Consider the following 27,710-nt stretch of genomic DNA (forward strand, 5'->3'; position numbering starts at 1 on the left):
CACAGCCTGCATAGAAGGTGTTTATGTCCCGCACCTGGAAAATTTTGTTATGTCACACAAACCATATTTTTTTGCGAACCATGATCGGGTAATCACATTGCATCTGACAGACGTCTCTATGGAGACGTTTCACGAAATGGTTTGGTCTGTAAGAGTAACTTTAGACCACTTGAAATGGCTTTGTTTAATTATTATTGTGAATTCAGCTAGGTTGTAGGAAATATGGAGGGTATAGATAAAGAGCTGTAGCTTCTTTGTTTGGTTAAATGACCACACTCTTTTTTGCTCTTCCGTTGTCTTTTCAGTAGAAGTAGGTTGAATAATCTCTTCCACTTCAGTTAACTCACTGATTTTATGAAATCTCTCACTATCAAAATGCAAAAGGATACAAATCAGCACAACTCTAGATACAAAACAAACAACTGTCAGAGGGATATATGGGCTTTACTGATCAGGATGATGTAATGCAACTAAACAAGCCTCCAGGAGGATAGTATCTGGTTACTATAGAGACCACTGAAACCTTTCGCAGAAGCATAAATAGAAAACATTGCATGGTTCTTTACTTCTTTTGAGCAACAGTCATTAACAGTGTTGAGCGCCCTACCCTAAATCAGGCTTAAGTCTGGAGACCTGGGTGCAGCAACAGGTAATCCCAGCCATGGATATTACCCATTATTTGTTGGATGTGGTGAAGAAGTGCTGCCCACCAACAATCTAACGTGCAGAAGTTGTTCTCTATTGTATTGTATGATAGGGCTTGCTAGAGCAGTGTGCATGTTGCAAAAGAGTTTGAAATAAATCAAGAAAGAGAGCAAGGTTGAGGAGGAGCTCAGGGGCCATCCTATGCACCCTCTTGCTGCCAACTGATCAGTTTGATTAGAGTCAAGGATTCAGAGCTGAACGTACATCTCTTCTCTGTCTTCTTGGCAGGAAATCAAAAGCAAACATGTTCCTGTCATGAATTATGCTGTAACGGAAATGCCCCAAAGCCTGCCTATTTCCCCGCCTCACTAATCACTAGACATGGCGCATTTTACCTCTCGTTGCTATTCACACAATAACTAACAGTCGCATTCCTCCCAGAAACACTCCCCTCCATATGTTCTTCATGTATCTTACTGCATGTTGACCAGGCGATACGTCTCCGGCCCATCTCAATGGATTTATTACTGCTCAGTCAGCAGGCAAAACATAGCAGTTTGTACTGCAGGGAGCGGCACATATGTGTGAAAGAATCAACCTCTCCCTAGATCCCATCATTCAGTGAGGATTTCAGTCCTGCTCGCTCAAGGTGGAAGGGCTTTAGCAGCTTCTTCTGACAGGGTTGTGTTCTCCTGACATTGATCCGCCAGCTGTCTGTCACTTTGATTAATTTCTGCCGTTGGAGCCCTTGATTCATTGCACTTTCATCCCTTCATGCATTTCCCCCATTACTGCGTGCTCTCAAAGGTTTGTGCATTAATTGAAAGGGATTAACTGATATACTGCAGATTCTCTGACTGATGTCATTTCATGGCTTGCTCACTTTATCTCTGCAGCACTCTGTGAAAGAGAAGAGGAGAGGTTTTGCAAGACAAAGCATTTAGAAAAGAATTGTGAGGATCTATTTGTGATGCTTTATAGTTGTACAAATCAAGCTAATTTGGGTCAGGCACACTGACACGGAAAGAGTTCGCACCCTGGTTTAATCAAAAAACGACATTTAAGTCCAGTGAAAATCACCCCTGGAGAGCAGCTGGGTCAGTACACAGGCAGCGGAACATAAGATTTTAACAAGCCTATTGCAGATACAGTATGAAAGTCATGCTCACCAGAGGATTTGTTAGGAATGCTGACTTTGTAACATCTAACCTTGAGGAGCTGCTGTGTGTGTAAGTGAGAGAGAACTGCTTGGTTTAGGAGCTGTCTTACAGGTTTTCCCCCTTCATACTGTGCATTTGATGCCTTCTGTTGTTTCTGAGTTTATCAGCTTTCACCTCACGTACCTCCACAACATCTCCCCGCTTCTCATGCACACTACATAATGTTCAAAATTTCTTTTGAGCCTTTACACATTTTCCCTAATGTTGCAAATGCTCCACTCCGTCGAATGGGATTGCATAATCGTCACATAAAAGTGCTTCCATGTTTAGTGACAACTATCTCTGAGGCTAAATGTATCAGTAGCGTGAAAGTGCACTGGAATGAAATGTCACAAAGTATCACATTTTGCTGATGAGTACGATCTCTTTTAGATGACCTCATCAACACCACATCTACTGAGAAATTTAATTGTGTCAGTAAAGTGCTGCGCTTAACCTCGAGGCACTCCAAGGAGATGACAGAATCCCAAAAATGAACCAGAGTGATGCCAAATACAAAATAACTTGTGCTGTAAAATAATAAAATCCTCATTTCTTCTTGTAAATGTTTTTTGAAGGGTCGCTTTCTCAACCTGAACTGCAAGGCATATTATTTAGACATCTTTTGGCCTGTCTAGGGATGTCATGCAGGGAGGGGACTTTGTCCAGGTTGTTTTTAATAGATCTGTCAGGATTTTGTCTTCCTCTAGTTACAGTGCAGTGTTCTGTGGGGAAACCTTGGGTCCTGGCATTCATGTGGATGCCACTTGACATTCACCACCGTTTGCAGACCTATACCCCTTTTCGACTGTCATGGGCTGGCTTGGCTTGGCTTGGCTTGGTTTGGTTTGGTTTGGTTTGGGCCATCAGCTCAGCACAGCAGGGATTTGCATTTCCATTACAACAGGGCTACCCACTTGAAGGTGTGTCTTTAACTGATGATGTTTAAAAGCAGCGAGCTGATGCTTGGATACAGTTCCTTGTCTACTCCAGAGAAGGTCTATCTCTGGCCCAGCTCAGTGTGGCATGGCGTGTCTAAACTGACAATGGAAATGCAAATCAGTGCGGCATGGCTTGACTCAGCGCCACCCAAGTTTACAATGGAAAAGGCCTACAAGTTCACCTCCTAATGGTAACAGCAGTCCCATGCCGCAAAAACTGCTCCTGAATGGTCTGAGGAATGTGACAAAGAGCTCAAGGCGTCAGCCTGGCCTCCAAATTTCCCAAACCCCAATCTGATCAATGGTACATGTCAGTACCCAAGAGGTCCGTGTCCATGTCTCGGCAGGTCAGAGCCAAGTGTAATCCATGGTGGGGCCTCGGACCTGCCGAGACATGGACACAGGACCTTTGGGGATATCCTGTGGTGTCTGCTATGGCCAGAGTTGTGTGGGTTGTGAGGTGGGGTATCAGCACGTCCTACACATGCTCGGCCGGATTGGGATTTGGGGAATTCCTGGACCCAAGGCTTCCCAGCAATAATCAGTGTTATCCACATCACCTATCAGCGGTTTTAATGTGTGGCTGATTGCTGTATATTCTCAGGATGTTTAAGGATTCATGAAATGCCTCCATAACAAGGTGTCAGAAGTCCATCAAGCTCATGAAAGAAGTAATTGCATGTAATGCAGTACAAGTCTTACCACATAAAGTAACTTTACAGAAGTAACGAGCAGCTAGAGCTTCTTTTTGCTTCACTGCAATATATCTTTCAATCTTTTAGACCGCTCCCTTCTAATTTTGACCTCTACCCTCCGCCAGGTCCAACTGTTTTGAAGTCTTCGCCTTGGATGGAGCCAGCACCAATATTCTTCAATTTTGCACTGCAGCAGAAAGCACTGACTGGCTCCAAGCAATATCTACAAATATCAATGACTTGACACAGGAGAATGTAAGTCCATCTTTAAACATTAGAGCCTTGGATCTTTCCGTGGGTCTTTATTGAAAAAGAAGGTGAAAAGAAAATTTTCACATATTTGTGATCATTTTAAAGATGTGAGTACTTGAATGAACTCTTATGACATCCAGTGACTTCACAAGGGAATAATTTGGGTATAATTACTGGCATGACATTAAGTAATGTAGGGGATATATTTCCCAGTTTTGTACCCTGCTCATAAGGACTGTATGATATTTATGTGGTGGCTGGGGTGGACTTTATTTTCTTTTCTATCTTGACCCCTCCCTGAAGCTACAAATGTGTTTCCTTGAGCCTCCCTTAGTGACTGGGGGAAAATGCATGACCCTCTCTCCACCATAAATAAACAGTATTTATTTATATTCACACCAAGTGTAGGTATTGGGGCCAATGCAACGAGCAAAGTGAGTGAGTGAGAGTTTTCACCAAAACAAACAGCTTTTTTCTTTTTAAGCAAAATGCAAATTCCCCTTAAAAATCACATCATTACACAAGTGTGTGTGCACTTCAGCAGAATATGGATGCATGTCAGCCAGCCGACATTGGTTCTATCACACAAAATCAACATAATTTAAAAAGACTACACACCAAACGCATGCATTCACAAACACAGACATGCACAAACACACAGCGCACACACAGCTGGCATTAGCAACATGTGCATTTAAACACTGCTTTCTCAATTCAACCCAGTCTCACTCTGAAGTCATTGAAAACTGGTGCTTGGTCAGTGACTTCTGGCATTAGACACCTTTGAATTAAGCTTCCCCGTCACATCATCATGATGCACAGCTGAGTGCAGTTACTGTTTAATGGCGCCTGGCGGCATCGGGGGAAACACAGTGGGACAACAAAGAAAGTTACGGCACCAAAAGTCTGTGTAGGGCAGGCGGGAAGGGTGGTGGAGGGGTCCAGCAATGACCGATTTATACCTGGGAGGCCGGTGTCTGCTTCCCATGTGATAAGCCAAATGCTGTTCTTTTTTCCTAAACCCAACCACATTCTTTTCTTGCCTAAACCCAACCAATTTGTATTGGCTAAACGTAACCAAATGCATTTGTTTTTGAAGAAAAAAAAACATCAATTTGCGGTGCTGTACTGACATAGTGCATTTATTTTGAAGGAGACTGTATGCTCTATATTTCCATCAAAAACAGAAGTGTATTTTGAAAACAGACAATGCAAGTAACAGGCTGAAATGACACGGCGTCCCAAAATGTCAACAACCAGCGTACCCAGGGTACCTTGCACGTCATATCTTGACATGGAAAATCCATGACCAAATGTCGATATGTGACTTGGTCGGAGTGAGAATGTGTTGATAGATTTTAAAAACGTACCCTTTGACAGGGCTGCACAATTAATCAGATATTAATCACGATAATGATTTTGGTGTCCCACAATGAAATGAATGTAATCGGCTTTGATATCGACGTTTGAAAGGCATTCTCTGCTCACAAAAAAGCACCGCTGCATATCAAATCAAGCGCTCCCTAAACTCACAGCTCCTTTGTCTCTAAAAATGATGAATAATAGTGATAAATAATTGTGATATCAATATTGATCAAATTAATTGTCATTTTCACTTTGGCCATAATTGTGCAGCCCTACCCTTTAATGTTAAGAGTTAAAAAATAAGTCCTTGAGTTCCAAATAACCTTGTTTTTTTGCTATTGTTAGTATACAGCAGCACAGAATGACATGCTTTTCAAAGGATCTGGTCAGTGAAATGGTTTATTTTTAGCAAAATGTTAATTGAGATGTAGAATGAAGGGATTTGATGACTGAAGCCTTTGATGTGCATGAGAGGTTCAAGGAACGTCAGATTTTTTTTACAGTCAGTGGCTGTGATAAATGGTGTCATTTTGGCAATTTTAAAGAAAACACGCTTTTCAAACCCACCAGCAGGATTTCTCTCCAGTGGTAAAAAATATTTCACATGTCTCCCCTGTTTTGCACCACCTCCTCCAACCTTAAAGATAACAAACAGTCCCTTAGAGCATCCAGCATATTACTGTATAAGCAACTGTATTTTTGTGGTCATTTTAGTACCCACAATGGATCGATTATGAGTTTAAGGAATTACAAATTTTATCCCCTTGTGGTCTTTTAAAGTTGATTACTTCATCTTAATAAAGAAAACAGAGAAACATGTAATAAGTATGTTATGCCCATACAGTAGTTGTTGCATGTATTTCCCCTGTTTGATTTTTCACAGCCACACAGACTACAGTGCAGCATGGTTTAATACAGCCTTCCTGACAAGCACTCGTTGAGTCACAGTGGCACCTCTCCCCCTCTGCTGACAAAAAAGAGCCTCTCTCATACCTAATTAATGACTGCAAAGTAGTCATTCGGCATGTGCACTTCTCTCTCTCATTTCCTCCTATTTCACTTTGATTATTGCACTGATGATGTGATGCATTTTTGGTAAGGATGCAGACGTACTGTATGCCCGTGCTCGTCGATTGCACAGCTGCCTTTTTTAAAAAGTGTGATTAATTCATGCCTGCATCACCTAATTACGGACGTTGGAGTGTGATTGCTAAATGGCCAATCAGGATGTAATTGTGTGCCTGCTTTGGGAGAGAGCGGAACTTTTGTTTTAATGACCTACAACCTTTAAATAGCTGTGTGACACCCTTGGGGTCCCTCGTGTTTTTAATGTGGATGACTGTCATCTGTCAGGGTGGAGCACTACTTGATGCCGTTTGATGTTCCATCACAGAGACTAAAACAGAAAGAACTGGGCAGCTTGTTAGTGTCTAATTATGTAAGGATTTCAGGTGATGATTTACCTTCAGTTTGTAACTGAGGCGAGGCGAGACAGGAGCACAGGAGATCATGCTGAGTGTGATATGCTGACACATCAGGGGTCCATTCAGTCTGAAAATGTTCTGCAATGGTTTGCAACATTTTTCATCATCGTCACCTCCAAGACACACAATGAGATACACAAGCGGTAAATGTTGTCTCTGAGACTCTAACTTTATACTTTCCTGGAGCCTCAAGCTGGTTTCCACATTACATGTTTATGTGTGACATCCTGGGATTGAATTAAACATGACACCGCCAAACCATCTCCCAAACTTTTTGTTTTTCTGTTGACTGTAAAACTTCAAATGGAGAAAAAATAACTTATTTATTGACAACTGTGTTATACTGTATATGTGTTTAGCTATTATTTGTGCATCACTTATGGTAAAATTCTGATTGATCTGGCACCTGAGTATAGTTAAACTGTGCATCTAACATTGTACCGTCCAAACAGGCCCCTCAGGCTAGTCTGGGTCTTTTAACTATTCCAGAGTCCAGGTTAAAAACAGAGGGTCATAGAGCCTTTGCAGTATTCTGGCTCCTCAGCTCTGGAACAACATTCCACTGAGTATCAGGTGAACTGACTCTATTATCTCTTTAAATCCTGCTCAAAACATACTTTCGCAGGAAGACTTTTCCTAAGAGCAGATAGACGACACAGCTGTGTTCTCTGGCTCCACTGTTTAAAATATATATATATATGTGTTATGGTTATTTTATTTTATTTTATTTTATTTATTTTTTATTGTTATTCTTTTTTTCTCATTGAGTAATTTTTCTTGTATGTGTATGAATTTGCATAATGTGTGTTTGCATACATATGTATGTGTTTATGTTTATGTAGTATGTCTATATGTAGTAGCGGTGGGGGAATTGATCAATGCAGCATATGATTAATAATAATAACAATAATAATAAATCAAATACAGTACTCAATTACTTGAGACTGAATGAATAATTAAATTTGATCCAACTAATATTAGCCATTATATTTGAAGTGTTTGAACATTCTCTGTAGCATTTGGTGTAGCACAAAATTTCATATGTAGATGAACTATAATATTGATTGCCTTGTTGGACTCAAATGGTGAGCAGAGCTAAACTCATTGGCTATATGAAATATTCATAGATGTATGAATATTTGACAGAAAAAAAAGAACACTTTAATCAGTTTCTGTTATGTTTCTTAAGCTCCTTTTACACTGCCAGATTTTCAGCGAATGTTGCACCGTTTTGCCGGCAAGCTGTGAGCGTTTAAACACACAGAGCTGGACTGGCGAGTTGATCCGAGGTGCCCAATTTTCCGCCTCGTAGGGTAGTCATATTTGCAGAACCTTTTTGGTTTAAACAGAACAAGGCAGCTTTCTGCCATGGGAGGGGCTGTTGATGGTGCCGCTTGTGCGACCTACTGGCCGTGGATAAACAGGAAACAGCTGATAGCAGGAATTAGTGAGCAGCTAGTAGCAAGAGGGAAACGCAAACCTGACAGACACTACAGTAATGATGAGCAACTGGGGAGCCAAGGAATTGTGCACCCTCCTTGCCCTCGCAAACGAAGAGGCCATTAACCGTCAGACGACGGGGACGGTGAAGGACGGGCCAACTTATGAGAGAATCACCGAAGGACTGACCAGCTGTGGCTTCCCGCCCACGTTACTGTTTACGTCATACGCTGAGCTACACGTTTTGTTACTTGCTCACGCCCCCCATTGCCCCGAAAAAGGCACATTCTGTATGAACAAAAGTAGGTAGGCGGCATTTTGCTGCACTCCCTGATTTTGTTTTTATACTGCCAATGCTGAACGAAGACTGATTGGGCTTTCCTGCAAATTTGCACAATTCCTGTTTAAAAAGGGCTAAAGATTTACAGTACCTGTAGTTTTAATCAAAACGCAGCAAAACAATATAAATGGGTGTGATGATGTGTGTGTAATCACCATGTAATGACTATCTCAACAATTTTGATTCCCGGGTGTTTTAAGGGCTCAGGATATTTTTATCTAATAATATATTTAATAGAGCTGTGTAACTGTATATGCCGCTGACTGTTATCTTTACTCCTCTTACAGATAAAGATCATCAACAAATACTGCTCCTCAGATGATCAGGTATGCTGACGATGTCCTTACTCAACATACTGGTTCTTTTTACAAGCAGATACATAATTGCAGCACAACACAGTGCTGGTAGAGATGCAGACAGGATGGCTTAATATTCCGAATATGACAGTGTTCTGAATTTGATACAGGACTTGTGAAAACCATACTGTTTGAATATTCCAAATTGGGCCTTATTCTGAAGGTAGCATTTCTGATTAAGACATGTGGGATGTGCTGGTATTATTCAGGTCTTAGGAGCTTTTTGGATATGTATACAGTACACTCAGAATACGTGTCTTAATTAGGTTCTTTACCCCAGTTAGCGACTCACTGCCTCTTGCCTGTTTACGGTCAGCTCTGTGCATTGTCATGAATGATTTGCACAGAAACCATCTCACCAAGAGTTTGAAAGGCTAGGGTTGAGATGGATGCCTGACAGAAATGCCAACATTTCTGGTCTGAAGGAGAAACACATATAGTTTACTTTTAAACATTCTAAAAGACTTTGATATTAACAGGTTTTTGGATATGAGCAAATATTGTAATGCTGGCATTTTCCAAAAGGAATTAATGAATGAGGGACAGAGGGAGGCTGTATTCAGATGGTTGAACAAGAATGCCATCAGTAGAAAACATAAAAAAAAACAAACCATATTTTAATGCAAAGAAGCAAAATGGCACAAGCTGCACCAGATGTTCCACTTTTCCACATTTTGAGGTGATAAACAACATGTTAGGGCATATTAATCTGAGTATACACAGCTGCATGTAAAAAAAAAAATTGAATATTCATTGTCGTTAGCCATTTTTTTAAATAAGAGCTAAATATTTTGTATTTTCAATATTTTGAGCATGTGAATATAATCAGTGATGCCTCAAAGGTGGTGTTCCATTTGTCTGTCCAGAGAGATTTGATGGAGGTCACTGTTCAGGCTGTTCACTCACAGCCTCACAGCCTTCTTTGCAGGATATGTTATGCAGGTGTACAGAATCACATCATCTGGATACAACTGCAGCTGTCCTGCCAGCTCTAGATTCATCCTTAAACAGCCTGGAAACATTTTTGGACTCAGTCAGATGACCAGAAGGCAGTCAAGAACAGCACGTGGAAATGGTTGTGTGTCATTCATCACAAGATTTAGTGTAGAGTGTAGCAGATGAAGCAGTACAGTGTATGAAGTATAGATTTGCTGCATAGATGAAGGCAGAGAAACATTCCGAGACATCTGAGATAGATAAAAGGTAAATTGCTGCATTGCAGCTGTGACTGCAGCCCCACTGCACGGTGGGGTATTTTTTTTTTAAATGTATCCCATCAAAGATACCTCACTGTAGTTTCTTAATCCCTTTGACTGTGCACATTTTGCTTTTCTTGTCTGTTGATTGAGCAAGAACAGAGTCTACTGTGTATACTTTTTTTAAATCATGAAGTGAACTTGAAACAATGTCATCCTCTACATCTCTGCAGATTGTTCACATGGGCTGGGCATGTGAAAGCCCAGAGGGTAGCGCCGCTTGTAAGACTTCAGCATTCAAGTTCCTGGCACTTAGAGGACCATATTTTTATATCTTCAGAAGTCCCCCGGTAAGTAGTCTTTGTGTTTTTATAAACTTTTCGTTTCTCATTCATATCTCTATAAAATCCTTGAAAATAATTAGCCTTAATTATGATCTCATTTGAAATGGTTTTGTCAAAAATCCGAAGCTTATCTCATTAGTTCACATAATTTACACTCAAGCAGGTGCAAATGATTTATTCATACTGTGGATTCAGCTCAGCATAACAATATATTAAGGGCCTTATTGAAAGTGTTTTTGATGGTAATAAGTGTGATGATTTTATGCTGCCGCTTATTGAACTGTGATGGTCATGGTCTGTGTTTTTGAAACAAGTTGGCAGCATCTGTAAAATACTGTATGCTTCAGTTATTATTGAATAAGTGAAGACAGGCATGCAGTAACTGGTGATGAATGTATATTTGCTGTGAGAGTGTGTGACTGTTATGTGGCAGTGAAACAAGGACATTATTATACACTATTATTGTTTTAATTTTTACAAAAATATGTTAATGGAATCTGTCAACACGTGTAATAGTGGATGTACTGAATTACCAGTTAAGCAAGATTTGTCTCATCTGAGGTTTAAGTATTAAGGGTCCCAGTGCAATGCAGGTTTGTATTCCAGCTAAACTCTGTACCAGCTGATTTCACTCTAAGGCCTGGTCCACATGAGCATGGGTATTTTTAAAACTGAACTTTTTTGGCCTCCAGTTTTAAAAAATCTGCGTCCATACAAGCGGTTTAATAAAAATACCTCCGTCCACATGACACCGCAAATTTCACTATCAAGCAATGTAACACACATGCCAAAGCAGTAGGTGGCGATATAACTCCTAACTGTAAGGCCATTGTAGGCAATCAGAAGGCAGTAAAACGTCATTACCGGAAAAACAACAACAAGCGTACTATTATGCAGTAGGAGCAGTCTCCATAATAGCACACTCTTGCTTCTCTGTTGCTGGATGTGGTTGAGTAACGTTAGTTGTATGATACAGCCACAAAGTGCTGATATGCTGCTAAATAGCAGCAGTATTTTGTTTAGGTCCATCCTCAAGTCATCTCTCGCACACACTGGATCAGGTAATAACATAGCTGTTTTCTGTTTACGTCGCACACTGTGACGTCATACAATGGAGACGAGACAAAATAACTGCGGTTATCCTGTCCACACATGACTGCTGACACTGGACTTTTCCACACTTAGTTCACCCTGGGCTCTGGTTACAAATAACTCCGGTTACAGGGGCCCAAAACTGCGGTTACGTGTGGATGAAAGGCCAAACCGTGAGCAAAGAGTCACGATTTAATAAATACCCGCGTTGGTGTGGACAGCCCCTAATCGCAATTATCTGTTATTATATATGTTATTTTCAGTTATGATTTTGGCTTCCCATTAATTATGACAACAAGAGGAGGGGTCCCCTCAGATTATGTGTGGTCATATGCCTACAAAGTTGCGTGGTGATGGGTGAAACCCTTGAGATGTTATACACCTTTATGTGATGAGCCACGCCCTCTGCAATATTCATTGCCTTATAGAAGCTCAGTTTTAGTAAGTTTTCCAACTTTTGCCAAGAGGGAACTTTAGATATTGGTCCCTAGATTATGTTCACCGAGTTTCATGCAGATCGCTCAAACTTCCTAGGAAGAGATCCATTTGAAGTGTTTTTCAAAAAATTCAAAATGGCAGAAAATCTATATAACCGGAAGTTATGGGTTCTTGAGGCAAATTTGTTCCTCATGAGGAGAGGCATCTCTGTGCAAAGTTTCATGTCTCTACGACATACAGGACATGAGATATGACCATTCAAAGTTTGCAATTTCAATCGGTTGCTATAGCGCCCCCCTTTGGCCAACTGATGTAATATTGCTTCATTCACATCCTCCCATGACCCTCTACCACTGTGCCAAATTTCACATGGATTGACCAAGTCAGTGAGGAGAAAAACGTGGGACAGACACACAGACACACCTACAGACAGACAGAGTTTTCATCATTATATAGTAAGATAGTAAGATTATGTCGATATAGATTTATATACGTAGTTTACAGTTAACAGATGTCCCGACAAGAACAATTGGTAATAAATTAATTTAAGTGACAGTAACCGCAAAATGTTCACATTGTCCTTATTTGGTTGGCTTTTCTACTTTGTATAAACCCTATCAAATTCTGTATGTCACCTTGTTTTGCTTCTTGTGTATATGTATTTTGTTCCTGTAAAGTCACCACTGTTTCAAATTGCATACACTTAGTAAGGTAATGCTGCTCAGAGTAATTGCAGTCTAGGACTCATCTGCCAACGGTGCAGGTTCTTTCCTTCTTCTGTTGCACTGTTTATATTTATATATTACTATTAGTATTTAGTTGTCTCTTTTCTTTTTTTTTTTCTTTTTTTGTTTTTTAATTGAATCATATTAAAATTTGAAAAAAAAAACACTTAAAAGGCACTTTTTTCCAATAAATGCTTGATGATTCCAAAGTCAGTGAGTAATCACGTTAAATAATTGTGATCCCAATATTGACCAATATAGCTGTGGTTATGATTCTTCCCATAATTGAGTAGCCCTACTTTTTTATGTTATCTGATCCTACTGATAGTTTCAGCCAGTTACTGTTTTGGATTGCAAATGCACTCTGTCCTTGCTGACATTCCAAACAGTGTTCCCCACTGTGACAATGGTGACAATGGTGACACTGTAGGTGCAAGATGTATCTCATCATCAACGTAACCAGTTACAGAAATGAATGCCCTCAAGGCTTTTATAGCCTCAATAATTAAACATTTTAACAACACATGTATAATACATTTAATGAGTTTTCATAACAAGCATAATGAGGTTTTGCATGCTGATGTCAGTACTTATATTTTAGACTGCAACCTATGATTGGCAGTATTAAATATCCAGTATTCATTGTCTTCACATTGGACCAGATTTGGCCAGAAACATTCAGTGAGGACCTCACAATTTGTACTCTTTCCAGGGGTGGAAAAGCCTCTAAGCCTGTGGGTTTTGTACAATAGGATACTTAATATCTCCACTGACACCCGACTTTAATTAAATCCTTTTAAGGTTAGCTTGTCAGAAGACCTCTGAGACACAGTATGTTACCTAAATTAAATATATTCTGCATTGTTAACACTCAACAGATCGAATGTGCAGTGAAACTAAAACTTCTCTGTGTAATTTCTAAAATGTTTTCTATCTACAAGTGGCCTGAGAGAAATCCAAAGTGGCTGACACTAGCCATGAGATGATATTCAATGCAGGTCCAGTGTCAGCTTAAAATGTTTCCGCCAGACTGCCAGGGCCAGTGAAAAGAGGAATGTGGCCTTTTGTGCTGTGTTTGTTTGCGATATGACATAAGCTCTGTTCTCCCATCAGTATAGAAACCACTGTAGTCCAAAATGGGCCTCTTTCATCTTCCTACTTCATTTGGCAAGTGTTTCCGCAGGTTAATCATGTTTACTCTCTGGACGCTGTGATTAACAGTGCCATGGTGAGGTGTGCACATTATGAGTTGTTGAGTCTCTGTTGGCCTGTCCTGGCTCCTGTTTGGAGAGCTTTCGTCATACTTTAACACTGTTTGACAAGCTGCTGTGGCTCACCTTTTCTGTTTTGAAGGTTCCGAGCAGACTTTAGTGTGTCTGTTTTTCGCTTCTAAATCTGAGCAGGTTTTCAATCATATTCTAAGCTGCTGTTTTGATCCTAAAACTATCTGTATGGTTTTGCTTGCAGCCACTAACCACAAGTGTTCTTTAGTTTAATAGGATGTGTGTTTGGCCCACTAACGCAGCAGCTACAGCCCATGCACTCAAAGATGTGGTAAAGTTGAGCGCGGTGTATCTGATGGATTTAGCAGCTGAATGCTTCCATTCACATGATGGGTATCAGATGAAGTACTCTGTTGTAGGGATCGACCAATTATCGGTCGATATTCAGCACGTTTCATAATAATCGGCATCCGCTCTGAAAAAACCATATCGGTTGATCCCTACTCTATTGTTATTGGTATCTCTTCACTGGTAGCTATATCATAATGTTTTAAGTAATACCCAGCCATACCTTTAACCTGTAACATTTTAAGGATCTTTTCTCAGAAGAGGGACCTCTCTCCTTGTGGCCATGGTGACAGTGGGTGCCCCTGAAAGCCAGTGGCGGCTGCTAGTCTTTCAAACAGGGGAAGCTCACTTTAAGGTTACATCATAATAGTTGTCATATTGTAGCGAGGCAGTAACTTATAAAAGGAGCATTTAATTGAAGTTAATTGAAACCAACAAAAGTTGGTTTATATTTCAAGATCGCTGATTCGCTCATTTTGCTGTCAATCAAAAAGGCATTCAGCCTCAGACAGATCATCCAATCATCATGCAGAAGCCCAGTGTCCAGGCCAGCCGAGGCCAGCCCACTGCCCCATAGACCCCCAGAGACGCTGAGCGTCCGATGGGCAGGACAAAACCGAGCGTTTATCCAATGACTGTCTAGTTTCGCTGCAGTGAAACAACCCACTCTGTGCTTCCCCATTGAAGTCTTTGGACGCTGAGCTTCAACACTGTTTAATTCACTGTGACGCTACGGGAATGAATGAGAAGAAAGTCTCGTCAGTGACCTGTGATCAGTAGCTATTTCTGAACAAAAGTTGAACGCGTTCTAGTGCATATTTAGTCAATGAAATGAAAACACAAGAGTACATATTTGACCACTTATTTTTTGACATTTTAGGGGAAGCTGAGCTTCCTTTGCAGTCTTTGAGAAATCACCACTGCTGAAAGCTGAAATTTAGTATCTCAATAATACTGCTTCCACTGCAGCATTTCCTTTGACCCTCCACTTAAATCAGGAAAGCAGACAAGGTTGATTTGTCTATAAAGATTTCATGACCCTCATAATGTGGGATTAGAGCCAAATAAGCCTAGTGCCCGAAATGCCCTTTTCCCCTTCAACCTCTTCTACTCTAGCCTCCCTACCATAGACCACTTTTTGTCTTTTTTAGCGGGGAAAGGTGATCATTTGGGGGACATAGCAAGTCAACAGTATATGCCACATAGAAGTGTTATACATAACTTGAAAGCAGGGAACCTGAGGATTAATTTGAGTTACAGCTCAGCATGGTGTGTCATGTGTAATAAACATTGTGATTTAAAAGAATAGACCCAGAATAAAAATGCCCAGTCCCTCTTACTAGCCAAGTGTGGCTGCACATTTCGACAAAAAGACGCCTGGTCTGGTTGCCAAGTAGTTCATATTTAAGTTCTTTGGATGTATAATTCAGGTTGTTGGCTACCTCAAATTATGTGTTTGTTCCTCGATTATCCTGTAAGTTATTCATATTCCTTTAGTCCGTAAGGGTCCTCAGATCAAAAGAATCAAAAGGGTTTTTCATAGAAATTAATCCAAGTTGTGAGTATTGTTTTAACAGGATAAAGTGGTGTTGTGTCGGTATGCTGGGTGCTGTAATCCTCGAGTGTTGTAACTCTATCTCTGTCTCTCTGATGAGCTGTCTGTCAGAGCTAGATCAAATTAATGATTCATAATTTACATATTATGTGAAGCTTAAAAACGTTATATATATTATATATAAAAAGTTATATTCATACTGGTTTAAATGAATTATTTGATTGTATTTCCCACCTTTGATGAGCAACAGTTTTGTGTGAAAGGAATTAAAGGCCTGTCCCATATAGACACTTGTCTAAAGTATAGGTCTGTTGATTTCAGTGATTTAAGCAAATAATAGCCCAGGCTATTAATTTAAGTTTTACAGTGTGTCTCATAAGTTGTTGCATCAGTTTTTGAGTTGGTACCATTTGTTACACAGATTTAGTGCTGAATTTAAGAATTATTTTTACTACTCAAGAACTGATGGTCAAAAATCCTTCCAAAATACCACAATAAGAAACTAAGACCTTGAGGATCACTACAGAAAAACCCATGCTGTGATTTAGTTTTCAGAAACTTAAGGCCTTGGAGCTTTCTGCAAGAATTGCATTTTTCCAATTGGATGTCTTATTGTCAGTGTACCAATGAAAGCCATCCGTCCTTCGAATGCTCAAGATCTTTAGTTTTGTGCTTGTGTGGCATGAGGATGTGATTATCCTAGAGGTCAATATAGATCATTTTATAGTGAGGTCAAGGTTCAAAAAGTGATCTCACCACAATAAATTGCCTAGGGGCTACTATAAAACTGGGCTCATTGAATCCACAACCCCTTAGCTTTCCAGTCATACCCAATTTATGCTATTCCAAGACTGTTTATGGACCCCAGTATGCAGAAATATTCAAATACAATATAGAACCCTATTTTAATGTAGATATCTTGGGTTGAGATTTCAAGGGACCCCTGTGAAAATGATCCTGTTTGTTTTTCCTTTGCTAGTATTTGGAGCGTCACTCAAGGGCCCATTTATACTCCCTTTATGTACGAAAATAGATACATCCATCTCAGATGTAAATGTCACTGCCCTCATACTTCCATGCATTCTCTATGATGGCATAGGTACAGCTACTAAATGGCACTAGAGGGCGAAGTCAAAAGTTTCAGACAACAACAAAAAAGGCGTCAGACCAAAATATATATAGCGACATGTGGACGGAGAATTCTTTTCCCTATACTACCAATTTGTTCCACTCTGACATTTTTTAAATGCTTTCATCGTCTCCTACAGTCCCATCTCGCTTGAACTATGCACCCCACAATTTCTGGTGGTACTGCTCCTATTGTCCCTATTTGTAAGCTTTCAGAAACGTGTACAAATATGGATGAAATGAACAAGTTGGCATGACATAGTTGGTACCGGTGGATTCCTTAGGTCTTCCAGTTTCATATGATACCAGTATCCTCACTCTAGCTTTAAAATTCAGACCGCTACAGCCTCTGAAAGATGGTAATGTCGGCCAAGGATGCTGGCATCAGTGGAGTGGAAGAGGTTTAAGATGCATCCTAGTCTGGGTTCTGTGACACGGTGCTAAGAGGGTCGCCCAGCTGTTTCTCAGCCAGCAGTCCATTTACTCCAGAGAATTCTGCCAACTCTGCCCTTTGACATCCCAGTGATGCTGTCCTCTTTGAAAGAAATAGGTGTCCTTCATCTCACTCGGATAATATGGGTGCTTGAGTAATTCTTATATCCATGAGTAACGCAGGTGAACATCTATTATGTGTCTGCTTTGGACTGACACATTGAAGTTCAGTATTCTCCAACACTGGCTCACAGATGACTACCTTCTTTCCTGTATAAACCAAGATAGCTGTCAGTATGGCAAATATTGGCCAGTCCCTCTCTACATTTTTGCTGCATGTAAGATTAGAGCTGGGAACTCCAGTTGTTTGTTTCCAAGGTAGGGACAAGAGTCTGGCCTTGTTCAAGCAGGGACTCTCAAACTGAGCTTGTTGATACCATCAAACAGGCCTGTGTGGAGGCGGACTCTCTTTTGTTCTGCTAGGGGCATCACCACAGCAAAGATAAAACCATCAATGTTGGCGATCTTTCAACAGCATTGTGGGTGATGCCTGTGTTTTCTCGTGGGGCTAGTGATCAATGTTATGTAGGAAAGTTTCCAAATGTTGTTGGATTCAAGTGGCTGTTGGCTTAAACATCTTACTCATGTGCATATTTATCTGTAAGTAATCTGCTTTGATACATATTGCTCTTTCTAAGCCAGCATCAACATCCCTGTGAAGACACTTGTTAACATAAAGGAAGGGCCTTAATGGACCATTATGTGGTATCAAAGTTGTCTAAATGCTGCAGGAAATGTCTCTGATGTCTCCTTTGAGCTGAACATGCCACAGGCAATGACATCGGAGATTTTTACTGATACAGAGACTTAAGTCTCTGAAGTTGAAACAAACTGAAAAATACTTTTTGTGCCTTAAGCTTTAACAAAAAAAGAACAGCACTAAAGCCCCAGAGCAGGTAAGAGCGTAAGTAAACTGAAAAGAGAGCAGTTGCAGGAATGAAAAGTATTGTTTAACCTGACACAGACCAATTAAACAGGACTAACAAATCATGTTGACGAGGTGTTACTGAAAGAAGTCATCAGCCATAATTCTGATGGACTGCATTAAACATCATGGATGAATTGTGGAGTCGTTGAAATGATGCTTCCATGAACTGAAAGCATTATGCTGCTGCTGAGTTGTGAAATGCCAGACCTGTCCTCAGGCTTTTGTTGAAATATGGCAGCAGCCAATATCCCTGAGGTAGAGAGGACCTGAATATGTAGCAGGATAGCATTAGTGCATGTGCTTTAATGAAACACGCCCCAGAAAATAAAATCTACTGAGAAGCCTCTTGTCTGTCTTGGTTAGTGTGCGTGCTGTGTAAAAAATGTGGTCAGTGTAGCATGCTTCAAACTTTTTAGCATAGTCATTCATTTTAACCTGAGGATATTTGAAGCACCACTCTAATAATTCCCTTACACCATAGCTAGATATGGTTTTCCCTGCTCAAGTCCTGGATTTTAAGAGGGTGACTTAGGTAATGTGAAAGCTGTAGTCATCCTGTAAAACCTGCATAACTTAATTTTACATGCAAAATTTGCCAAAGATTAAAAAACTAATTACAGGAGAATAGTTTTGCTCACACTATAAGATGAAGAGAGAATGACATGATGATGGTTAAAATCTGGAAACTGAGTAACATGAGGAGAAATTTTAAATTGCTATTCATACAGATATATAATGAATGTTCTTAATTTATTTTCAAGTAATGTTCTTGTAGTTTAATTAAAGGAATACATCACCTCCAAAATTATCATTTGTCTTTCAGTTGCTCACCTCATGTTATATTAAATTCGTGAAACTTTGTTTTTCTCACATGCCTCCCATGTCAATGAAGAATACAAAAGCATAGAGAACTTTTGATCAATGGAAGTAAATGGGGGCCAGGGTTAAGAACAGCAAAACTATACTGAAACATCCATTGACAGACTGTCACTCAATTCATGCAGTATAAGCCAAATCTTATTTATCCAGTTGTATGCTCAGTGCTTGCCAAACATGCATTTTAACTAAAACCTTACCATTCAAAACACTTTCTCATAAACAGTCTCACCAGATGACTTGTATGTTTGGGCATGCTGGTGCCTTGATCTCTGCTCATGGACTCCATTGATATCTTGCTTGTGAATGGATAAATGAGACTTGGATTATACTGCATGAGTTGTGTGAGAGTCATAGAATGTATAAAATATTGGACACAGCCACTGTGACGTCATCCATCACCCCTCACCATCTTGCTTTTCTGAAGCCAGAAGTGGGCATTTTTGGATGAGAAGGTGGAGATAACCCTATCGCAAGTTGCTAGCTTAGTTAGCCCAGTACATTTACAGCTATAGTTAATTTTGATAATACTAGTAGCATGATATGCTACTTTTCTCTCACGAAAAAAACGAACAAACTTAAAACCATTAAAACAAAATGCACTTACCAGAAAAACTGAACATTCGACTCTAGAGGGTTTTTAGTGTAACCGAACAGTGAGCAGTGTTTAAAGGGGCAAAAAGCGAAATCGTTTGACCGCTAGGTTCGCTGTTGTGCGCTGCCTGTAGACCAAAACAAAGTGTGTCATGAGCCACACCTCCCTCTACCTCTGCTCTCCACCCCCCACCCCACTCGCCTCATCTGTGCAGCCGAGCACCGCAGCATCTCCACGGACTATCACATCCAGACGGTCCCGGTGTTTCTTCCGCAGGCTCCACTTCACTCAGCTGCCCGATATACCGCTGCTTCTTCCCACATTAACCTGAATAACAAACCAGGGCTCGGTGCTCCGGTTGGATCCAAATGGAGAACCGGGGCTAACGTTAGCTGGGAAGCTAGCGGAGGCTAACTAGCTGTGTTGGCAGCTGAGTGAAGTGGAGCCTGAGGAGGAAGCATCGGTTAGCCCCAGTTTCACTACAGGCAGATTCACTCGCCACAGGGGCAAGGAAATAAAACCTAAACAGCCAACTTAGTTTAGCAGTTAGCAATGTCTTTCACTCACTCTCAGTGTCTGCTGTGTTTAGCTATTTCCCTGCTTTCCTGTTAGCGTTAGCACTAGTCGGCTGCCACGCTAATATCCCTACTCTTCTCCGTGAGCCTGACTCCGGCTCACGCAGAAGAGTGGGGGGGGGGTTCACATGAATGTACATGAACGCGCAGCTGGACCGGGGCTGGAGATCAACACAGAGAGAGGGTGTGTGAGGTCATGCTATACTCCAAGATGAAATTACACCTCTAGTTCTTCACATAGCGTTTTTTTAAATTCCTTCAATCTAGAAATGATGAATTTCGCTTATTGCCCCTTTAAGGTGACAAAAACGTTACAAATAACTTTAGTGAACTGAAAAAATAAAAGCTACAGCAATGCCCATTACCTGTGAATCTAGCATTAGGCCAAGGTTTCGCTACTGACCAACTTTGTCGCCATGGTAGTGACTTGTCAACGGAAGGCACCCACCTGTCACTCAAAGTGACCACGCCCTTAATTATGCATGACTTTCAGCCTTAATAAAATGCAAGCAGGTGAGTTATATAAAAATTTAACCCCCTTGCAGTTGTCATGAATGTTGAAACTAGCTATAGAGGCCCAAACCATTTTTTGTACCCGGCAGTAAACATGTTTATTTCTGCAGTAAAGGTGGGCATTTTAACATGTCTGTGGGGACTGACTCTTTTTTGGAGCCAGCCTCAAGTGGCCATTTGAGGAAATGCAGTTTATGGCACTTCAGTGACAGCTCCATTTTTCAGCACTGGAGGTTGCTTATTGGTGAGTTTGGAAACACATGTTTTGATATGGTTTTGCTGTTGGTAAATGTGGCCATCCTTTACCTCAATTCATCAAGAATTTTCTCTATTTTTTGGATTCTTGATTTTACAGTGGAGGCATGCAAGAAAAACAAATTTTCTTCACAAAGTCAAGGTTACGGGGTGATTTTCAAATATGATCAGTATTCCTTCAAACCATTTCCATCAAAAGTCACCTCTGTGGCGTTCTTTTATCTGTCTTCCTGAAAATATGAAATGTGTTTCTAGGGTTGACTCCAAAGTCTACTATAGCTTCTTGGTTAGAAGTTAACAGACTACATGATTACAGTTTGTCATCATTGTAACTTTGAGTCCATGATATCACATCGCAGTATCTCCATAGGCTTTCTTCTATTGTAAATTATACAATTTTAGCTGTTATCTCTGCTATCTAAAATTAGGTCAGTTTCCTCTGCCCTGCTGGTTTTACAGCCATGTCAGAACTAGCTGCAGACACTCGACTCACCCACGGACTCACCCCATAGGTCATGGACATTTTGACTTGTCAGAACAGGGAAAGCACATGTGTTACTAAAACTGTAACATCAACAATAGCCTGTTCGATTCAAGTGTCCCAGTGAGCTGTGACAGAAAGACAGCGAGCCAGCACAATACCAGGACTCTGAAACTGAAGCAGCTGAATGGAATTCACCCATCAATTTTATTTTTTTACACCTGCGCACTTCCTACTGTGACAAATGTATTCTGGATTCTTGGTCATTTTTGTCATTACAGATGTGAATGTAATTTTGAGTGATTGATGGTTTGAATTTTCATACTTCAGAAACCTGGAATTCTCATTTTACACAGCTCTCTAAAGAAAAAACAAGCTGGATTTTTTTCGTCTCTGTGAGCTGCTCTCTTGTGCCTGGTTGTTGTGTAACCACAGTAGCACTGTGTGTCTGTACATTGCTGTACATGTTAAACCATTGGGACTCTTTAGTCTTTGTGGATAAGCCAAGCGTTACGGTCTTGGTGTAAATTTTCTACCTGTGCAACAGGATAAATCCATTTGTTCACTAACACTGGCAGTCATCCAGTCATTCACACAACTAAGCTACTGCCTAACTTTCATATGCATTTAGTATTTGGATAAGGAGGTGCTGTTAACAAGGGTTTTGATTCGCTGCCTCTTCATCTCTCCCCTCTTTATTTCTTAGATCAATGCAGCTGACTGGGGACAAGCTGAAACAACATATAACCTCTATGAGGTTCTTTTCAAGGTTCACAAGGTACGTTAAGAGCACTGTGCTGTGATGTGCATCTGAGATGTTCAAAATTTGATCACTGCAGCTTTCATCTTACTATAGGTGGATGCCTTTTCTCTTTCTATCTGATAGAGCAGTGTTTCAGGGAGCCTACGAAACAGGGCTCTCTTAACCTGAGGAGATATTCCTGATCTGCAAACCAGGAAATGTACCCACTCAAAGCTTTATGTTTAACCTGAGAATTAAGGAATTTATTCTTAATTCCACCATGAATTTAACCCCCCACCCCCCCCACCCCCCACCCCCCAAACCCCCCCACCACCCCCACCCCACACACACACACACACACACACGTAATAATTACAATTTTGTGTCACAGCTGTGGATGGCAGAGGACTGCTGGCTTCAGGCACGGCTCTACTTAGGGCTGGAGCATTCTCCCGAGCAGCAGGACAATGAGTCTCTGTGCTTCAGTATTCTGGTCGGCCACGGCCAGAGCCACACCTTCAGGGTAGAGCTGGCCACCGACCTGGCTATCTGGGAGAGGTCCTTCCAAAGAGCTGTCTTCTTGGAGGTGCAGCGAATACGAGTGAGTATTTCCATATATAACATGCAAATGTTTTCTGCTCAGCCCACCTGTTTTAGATGTTGTCAGTTTTTAAAATTTGCTGAATGCCACTCGGATTAAAGGAGTTCTCAAAGCAGGAGAGCCTCTCGCAACAGCTTTTCCCAACCTCAAAGGGGGACATAAAGCATTTGATGTTTGTTGAAATTAAGACCACAGCACTACTTTGTGTGTGTTGAGCTTGGTTTTAAGAGCCACAGGGTGGATAAATAACATGAAAAAGTGGCACTATACATTGAGTGGTAGTACAAAGTACACATTGAACATTATACGATATTTATTGTTGTCTTGTCAGTATTCCTGTTATTGGGCCCAATCCTGCGCAAGTCCACAAAGTTTACATGACAATTCAATACACAACAGCAGCATTTAAGGGAAACTTTGGTATTTTCCAACCTGGACCTTATTTATTGTTTTTGAAGTTAGTTCAGTATTAAGTGAGATCACTGCAGCAGAGGCAATATAACCCTCACTGGCAATTGTGCGCTGTCAATGTTTGTCCACTAAAAGTGGAGGTTTTTGCTACTGACAGGCTCATTTATGCTCAGTGTTAGATATGGATAAGGATGGAGCCTTCTGTCCGTACTCTGCGTTCATTTTGTCTGTGTTTGTGCATGTTTTCTGAAAGCTTATGGATATGGATGAAACAGAGCAGTACCGCTGGGGGTCGTGGAGACAGTGTAGCTAAGTTTAAGGGAGATACAGCCGTAGGAGGCGACGAAGAAATTCAAATAGCAGTGGAAAAGAATGAATCAGCAGTACAGTGGAAAGAATTCTCCGTCCACATGTTGGGATGCAACGTTACATGGCCGCACAGATCTCCACCGCTTACAATGCTGCCTCAATTTAAAGGTATAATATTACGATCTCCTGCACTGTCGCCTTGTTTGTTGTTGTGTGCCGCTAGTGCCATCTATTGGTTGTATCTATACCATCATAAAGGATGCATGGAAGAATGAATGCAATGACGTTTACAATATTTGAAATGGACATGTATATTTTTGTGTCTGACAACATTATGAAAAGGACACTACAGAGAAATTAAACATTTTCTTTATCTTTTGCTCATCTGTTTGTTATTTTATGTGACCAAGTCCCATTCAAGGAGAAGTTTTGTTTTGAAATTCTTGTGAGAGGTGACCTGTCGCAGTAAAAATAAGGGTGGAAAAGCCCCTAAGAGTTGGAGAGAGGAGTGCTGGAAGAGTTTGTTGTGTTTTTCAATATCATGGCTGAATACTTAGCTGATTTTGACAATGTGGAAGAGTCCACAAGATTTCGGAACGGGACTTGGTCACACACAGTAGGAGCTCATTTATGGTCAACCTCGGATTTGGACACTCACAGAGCCTAACGTTCTTCTCAGGTACTTGAGGAGCTTCAGCTGGTCGGGTTGTACTCCAGCAGTGTTTTTCCTGTGTAGATCTTGTAGCCCTGCTGCCCTTCTCTTGCTTATACCCACCTATATAGTGAAATTAGTGAATATAATTCTCTGTCTGCTATATCCACAATATTACGACCTTCTGCGGCGTCGCCTTGTTTGTTGTTGTGTGAAACTTTTGTCTCTGCACTCTAGTGCCATGTATTGTATCTATGCCATCATAAAGGACGCATGGAAGTACGAGGGCAGTAATATTTTCTATGTTTGAAATGGATGTATCTATTTTCGTATTTGTAGGGAGTATAAATGAGCTGTGTAAAACGTAAGTGAAATGTTTGATTTTTCTGTAGGGACCCTTTCCATAATGTTGTCCAACACTTAAAATAACAATATGAGCCTGTCAGTGGCAAAAACAAGCGCTTTTAGTGGATGTGAACTGCACAATACCTGTAGTGATTCCTTTGCAGCCTGTTTCAGCACTGCACTCTCTCAATACTGCACCAATTTGAAAACCTGTGGTGTCCATCAGTCACTTTAACATAAAACCTTGAAAAATAGAATCCAGGTTTAAATATACCAAAGTTTCCCTTTAACTTAACATGATATTCATTTCCATGATGTACATTCAACGTACCAATACATACACCATTAGATACAACACAAGAAGACACAGACGAACTCGGAGAAAATAAGTGATGCTGCAATAATCTGAATTCTAATAATGAAAAAAGACCAAAGCAAAAATTTTAGTTTTACTGAAGTCTCTTTTCTGAAGATGCATTTTCAATATTTTATAGACTCACTTTTCTCTTCAGGGAGTGGATTCCATTCATACAGTAGCTGATATATGAGTTAGTTGTTTCTGTGTTCTACTTTTGGTCGATACATCCTGCACTCCTGCTGCAACGCTAGTGAAATAGTTATGTGTGCCAAAATACAACAAGTGGCTATTTTTCTTACAAAATGTATGGGGTGTTCTGACAAAAACAAGTGCTTTTTTCTGTAATCTGCTTTCAACATCAAGCCAAGAATGACTCACCATATGGTAACAACATCTTATTTTAAAAACAACTCTGTGTGTTGGTTTTGTTCTTGAAGAAGAAATTCCAGATACAATGCCATTTGTTAAGACAGATTTAGAGCTAATCATTCTAGCGTACAGCTGGGAAGTTAATGTCAGAAGTTTTCTTGTTCAGGTGTGCATTTGTTCTGAAGCAGCCCAATCATCAGAATAAATGTTGGCATTACGTTTCTGCAAACCATGGAAATGTTAAATTTGTACATTTCATATAGAGCGGACATGTTAAAACTTTATATTTCTTTTCAGTTTTTACGTTTGTGTTGTGACAACGCTGTGGTTAACGTGTGAAGAGGCTTAGGCACAAAGACCACTTGGTTAGGGTTATAAAAACATGTTTTAGCTTACAGAGGACATTTTATCCTCATTTTCAGGTTCATACTTGTATTTAAAGGGGAACCTCACCCATTTTCGAAATTAATACATGTTATTCCTATGATCTAAGACAGTCCAAAAACATAGTAAACATGAACAACTCTCCCAAATCCAAAAAGTAAGGTAAGGTAAGGTAAAACTTTAACATCCCCGGGGGGGCAATTTGGGATACAGACAGTAGTCATGAATGAAACAAAACAGACAGGGATAAATCATGGAAAATTAGTGGTCACTGCTGATTAAGATAAGCAATAGCAGACGGGGCAAAGGAAGATCTGTAACACTTAATGCTACGTTTAGGGAGGCAAAATCTCTGCTCTGATGGAAGCATCTGAAACTCAACATAGAGGAGATGTTGAGAGTCTGAGACAATAGACTGAGCTTTAGAGGTGACCCTCTCTCACAGAACCAAAAAGCTAAAACTCAAATTTGTGATGTCATAGGATATGAAGTCTGGAGCTGCTCCATAGACAATGAATGGTGAAAGATGTTCTCGGCAACACAGAGATAACCCAGGGGAATGTTCTCAGTATTAACGGCACATTTGTGGGTCCACAAAATCAGGCTCCCATTCATTGTCTGTAGAGCAGCTCAAGACTTAATACCCTCTGACATCTTCTAAACACAACAGGACATGTTCCAGCAGGAATATGATCCAAAACTGGGGAGAAATTAACAACATCTGCCACCAAGTTTACGGTTCCCTGACGTTAGCATGTAGCTTGATTTAGCATTGTAAGCTATGTAACGTAAACACTTGAGGTAGAGTGCCCGGAGCAGATGACCATGTAAAGCTATCTGGCACACTATGAAGTCGTACTGTAGCCAGAGTAGAAAATGAGTTGGAAATTGAGTGTTCAGAGTGGTAGGAAACCAGGTTTTGCTGTCAGGGATTACTTCTACATATGTTCATCTCATTATTTGAAACTTTGGTCATGTTTAATATGAACATCCTTCACTGTAACATTGTAAGACACAAAATATTGAAAAACCATCTTACTATATAATGATGAAAACTCTGTCTGTCTGTGGGTGTGTCTGTGTGTCTGTTCCATGTTTTTCTCCTCACTGACTTGGTCATGTGAAATTTGGCACAGTGGTAGAGGGTCATGGGAGGATGCAAATGAAGCAATATTACATCAATTGGCCAAAGGGGGGCGCTATAGCAACTGTTTGAAATTGCAAACTTTGAATGGGCATATCTCATGCCCCGTATGTCGTAGAGACATGAAACTTTGCACTCTCCTCATGAGGAACAAATTTGTCTCAAGAATTTTGATTTTTTTTTTTTGAAAAACACTTCAAATCGATCTCTTCCTAGGAAGTTTGACCGATCTGCATGAAACTCAGTGAACATAATCTAGGGACCAATATCTAAAGTTCCCTTTTGGCAAAAGTTGGAAAACTTACTAAAACTGAGCTTCTATAAGGCAATGCATATTGCGGAGGGCGTGGCTCATCACATAAAGGTGTATAACATCTCAAGGGTTTCACCCATCACCACGCAACTTTGTAGGCATATGACCACACATAATCTGAGGGGACCCCTCCATTATTGACCCCATCAAACAAAATGGGGGCGCTAGAGAGCTCATTTCTTATCTAGGCCTAAGCGCCAAATGGATTTTTACTAAACTTGGTAGATATGTAGAACAGGACGCCTCAAGGTGACTGGAGAAATTTAACTCTAATTGGCAACTGGGTGGCGTTATAGCAACAGAAAAATGCTTAAAAATGGCTAAAATGCGACCCATGGCTGTGGCTGCAATTGTACTATCAAAGTCACAAAAACTCTGTCTGAATACATTGCTCTTCTTAATGAGTTCAGTTGACTATTTAATCTGCAATTTCCCATGACCTGTATCCCAAGCACACACCATATGAAACTGTACATGGACAACTGTGCACACAATGGGTATGGACTAGTAATAGAATAATGAAATGAATGAAATACTCAGCTTGGTTGCTACAAGGCTGGAGATGTCTGTTGTTGGTGGTCTGCTGCTGTCCATTGTCACA

At 40.5% G+C, this 27,710-nt stretch overlaps 1 protein-coding gene across 1 annotated transcript in view; it reads left to right on the forward strand.

Annotated features, from left to right (window-relative positions):
• Positions 1-27,710, forward strand: part of sntg2 (syntrophin, gamma 2) — a 158,879-nt gene that overhangs the window by 98,240 nt on the left and 32,929 nt on the right. Inside the window, exons 10-14 of the mRNA XM_049595365.1 lie at positions 3,606-3,735; positions 8,649-8,687; positions 10,147-10,263; positions 22,188-22,259; positions 22,615-22,824. Of these exons, the coding sequence (XP_049451322.1) occupies positions 3,606-3,735; positions 8,649-8,687; positions 10,147-10,263; positions 22,188-22,259; positions 22,615-22,824 (568 nt within the window). The remainder of the gene's footprint in view (positions 1-3,605; positions 3,736-8,648; positions 8,688-10,146; positions 10,264-22,187; positions 22,260-22,614; positions 22,825-27,710) is intronic.

Source organism: Epinephelus fuscoguttatus, linkage group LG14 (genome assembly GCF_011397635.1).
Source record: "Epinephelus fuscoguttatus linkage group LG14, E.fuscoguttatus.final_Chr_v1".
NCBI lineage: Eukaryota > Metazoa > Chordata > Actinopteri > Perciformes > Serranidae > Epinephelus > Epinephelus fuscoguttatus.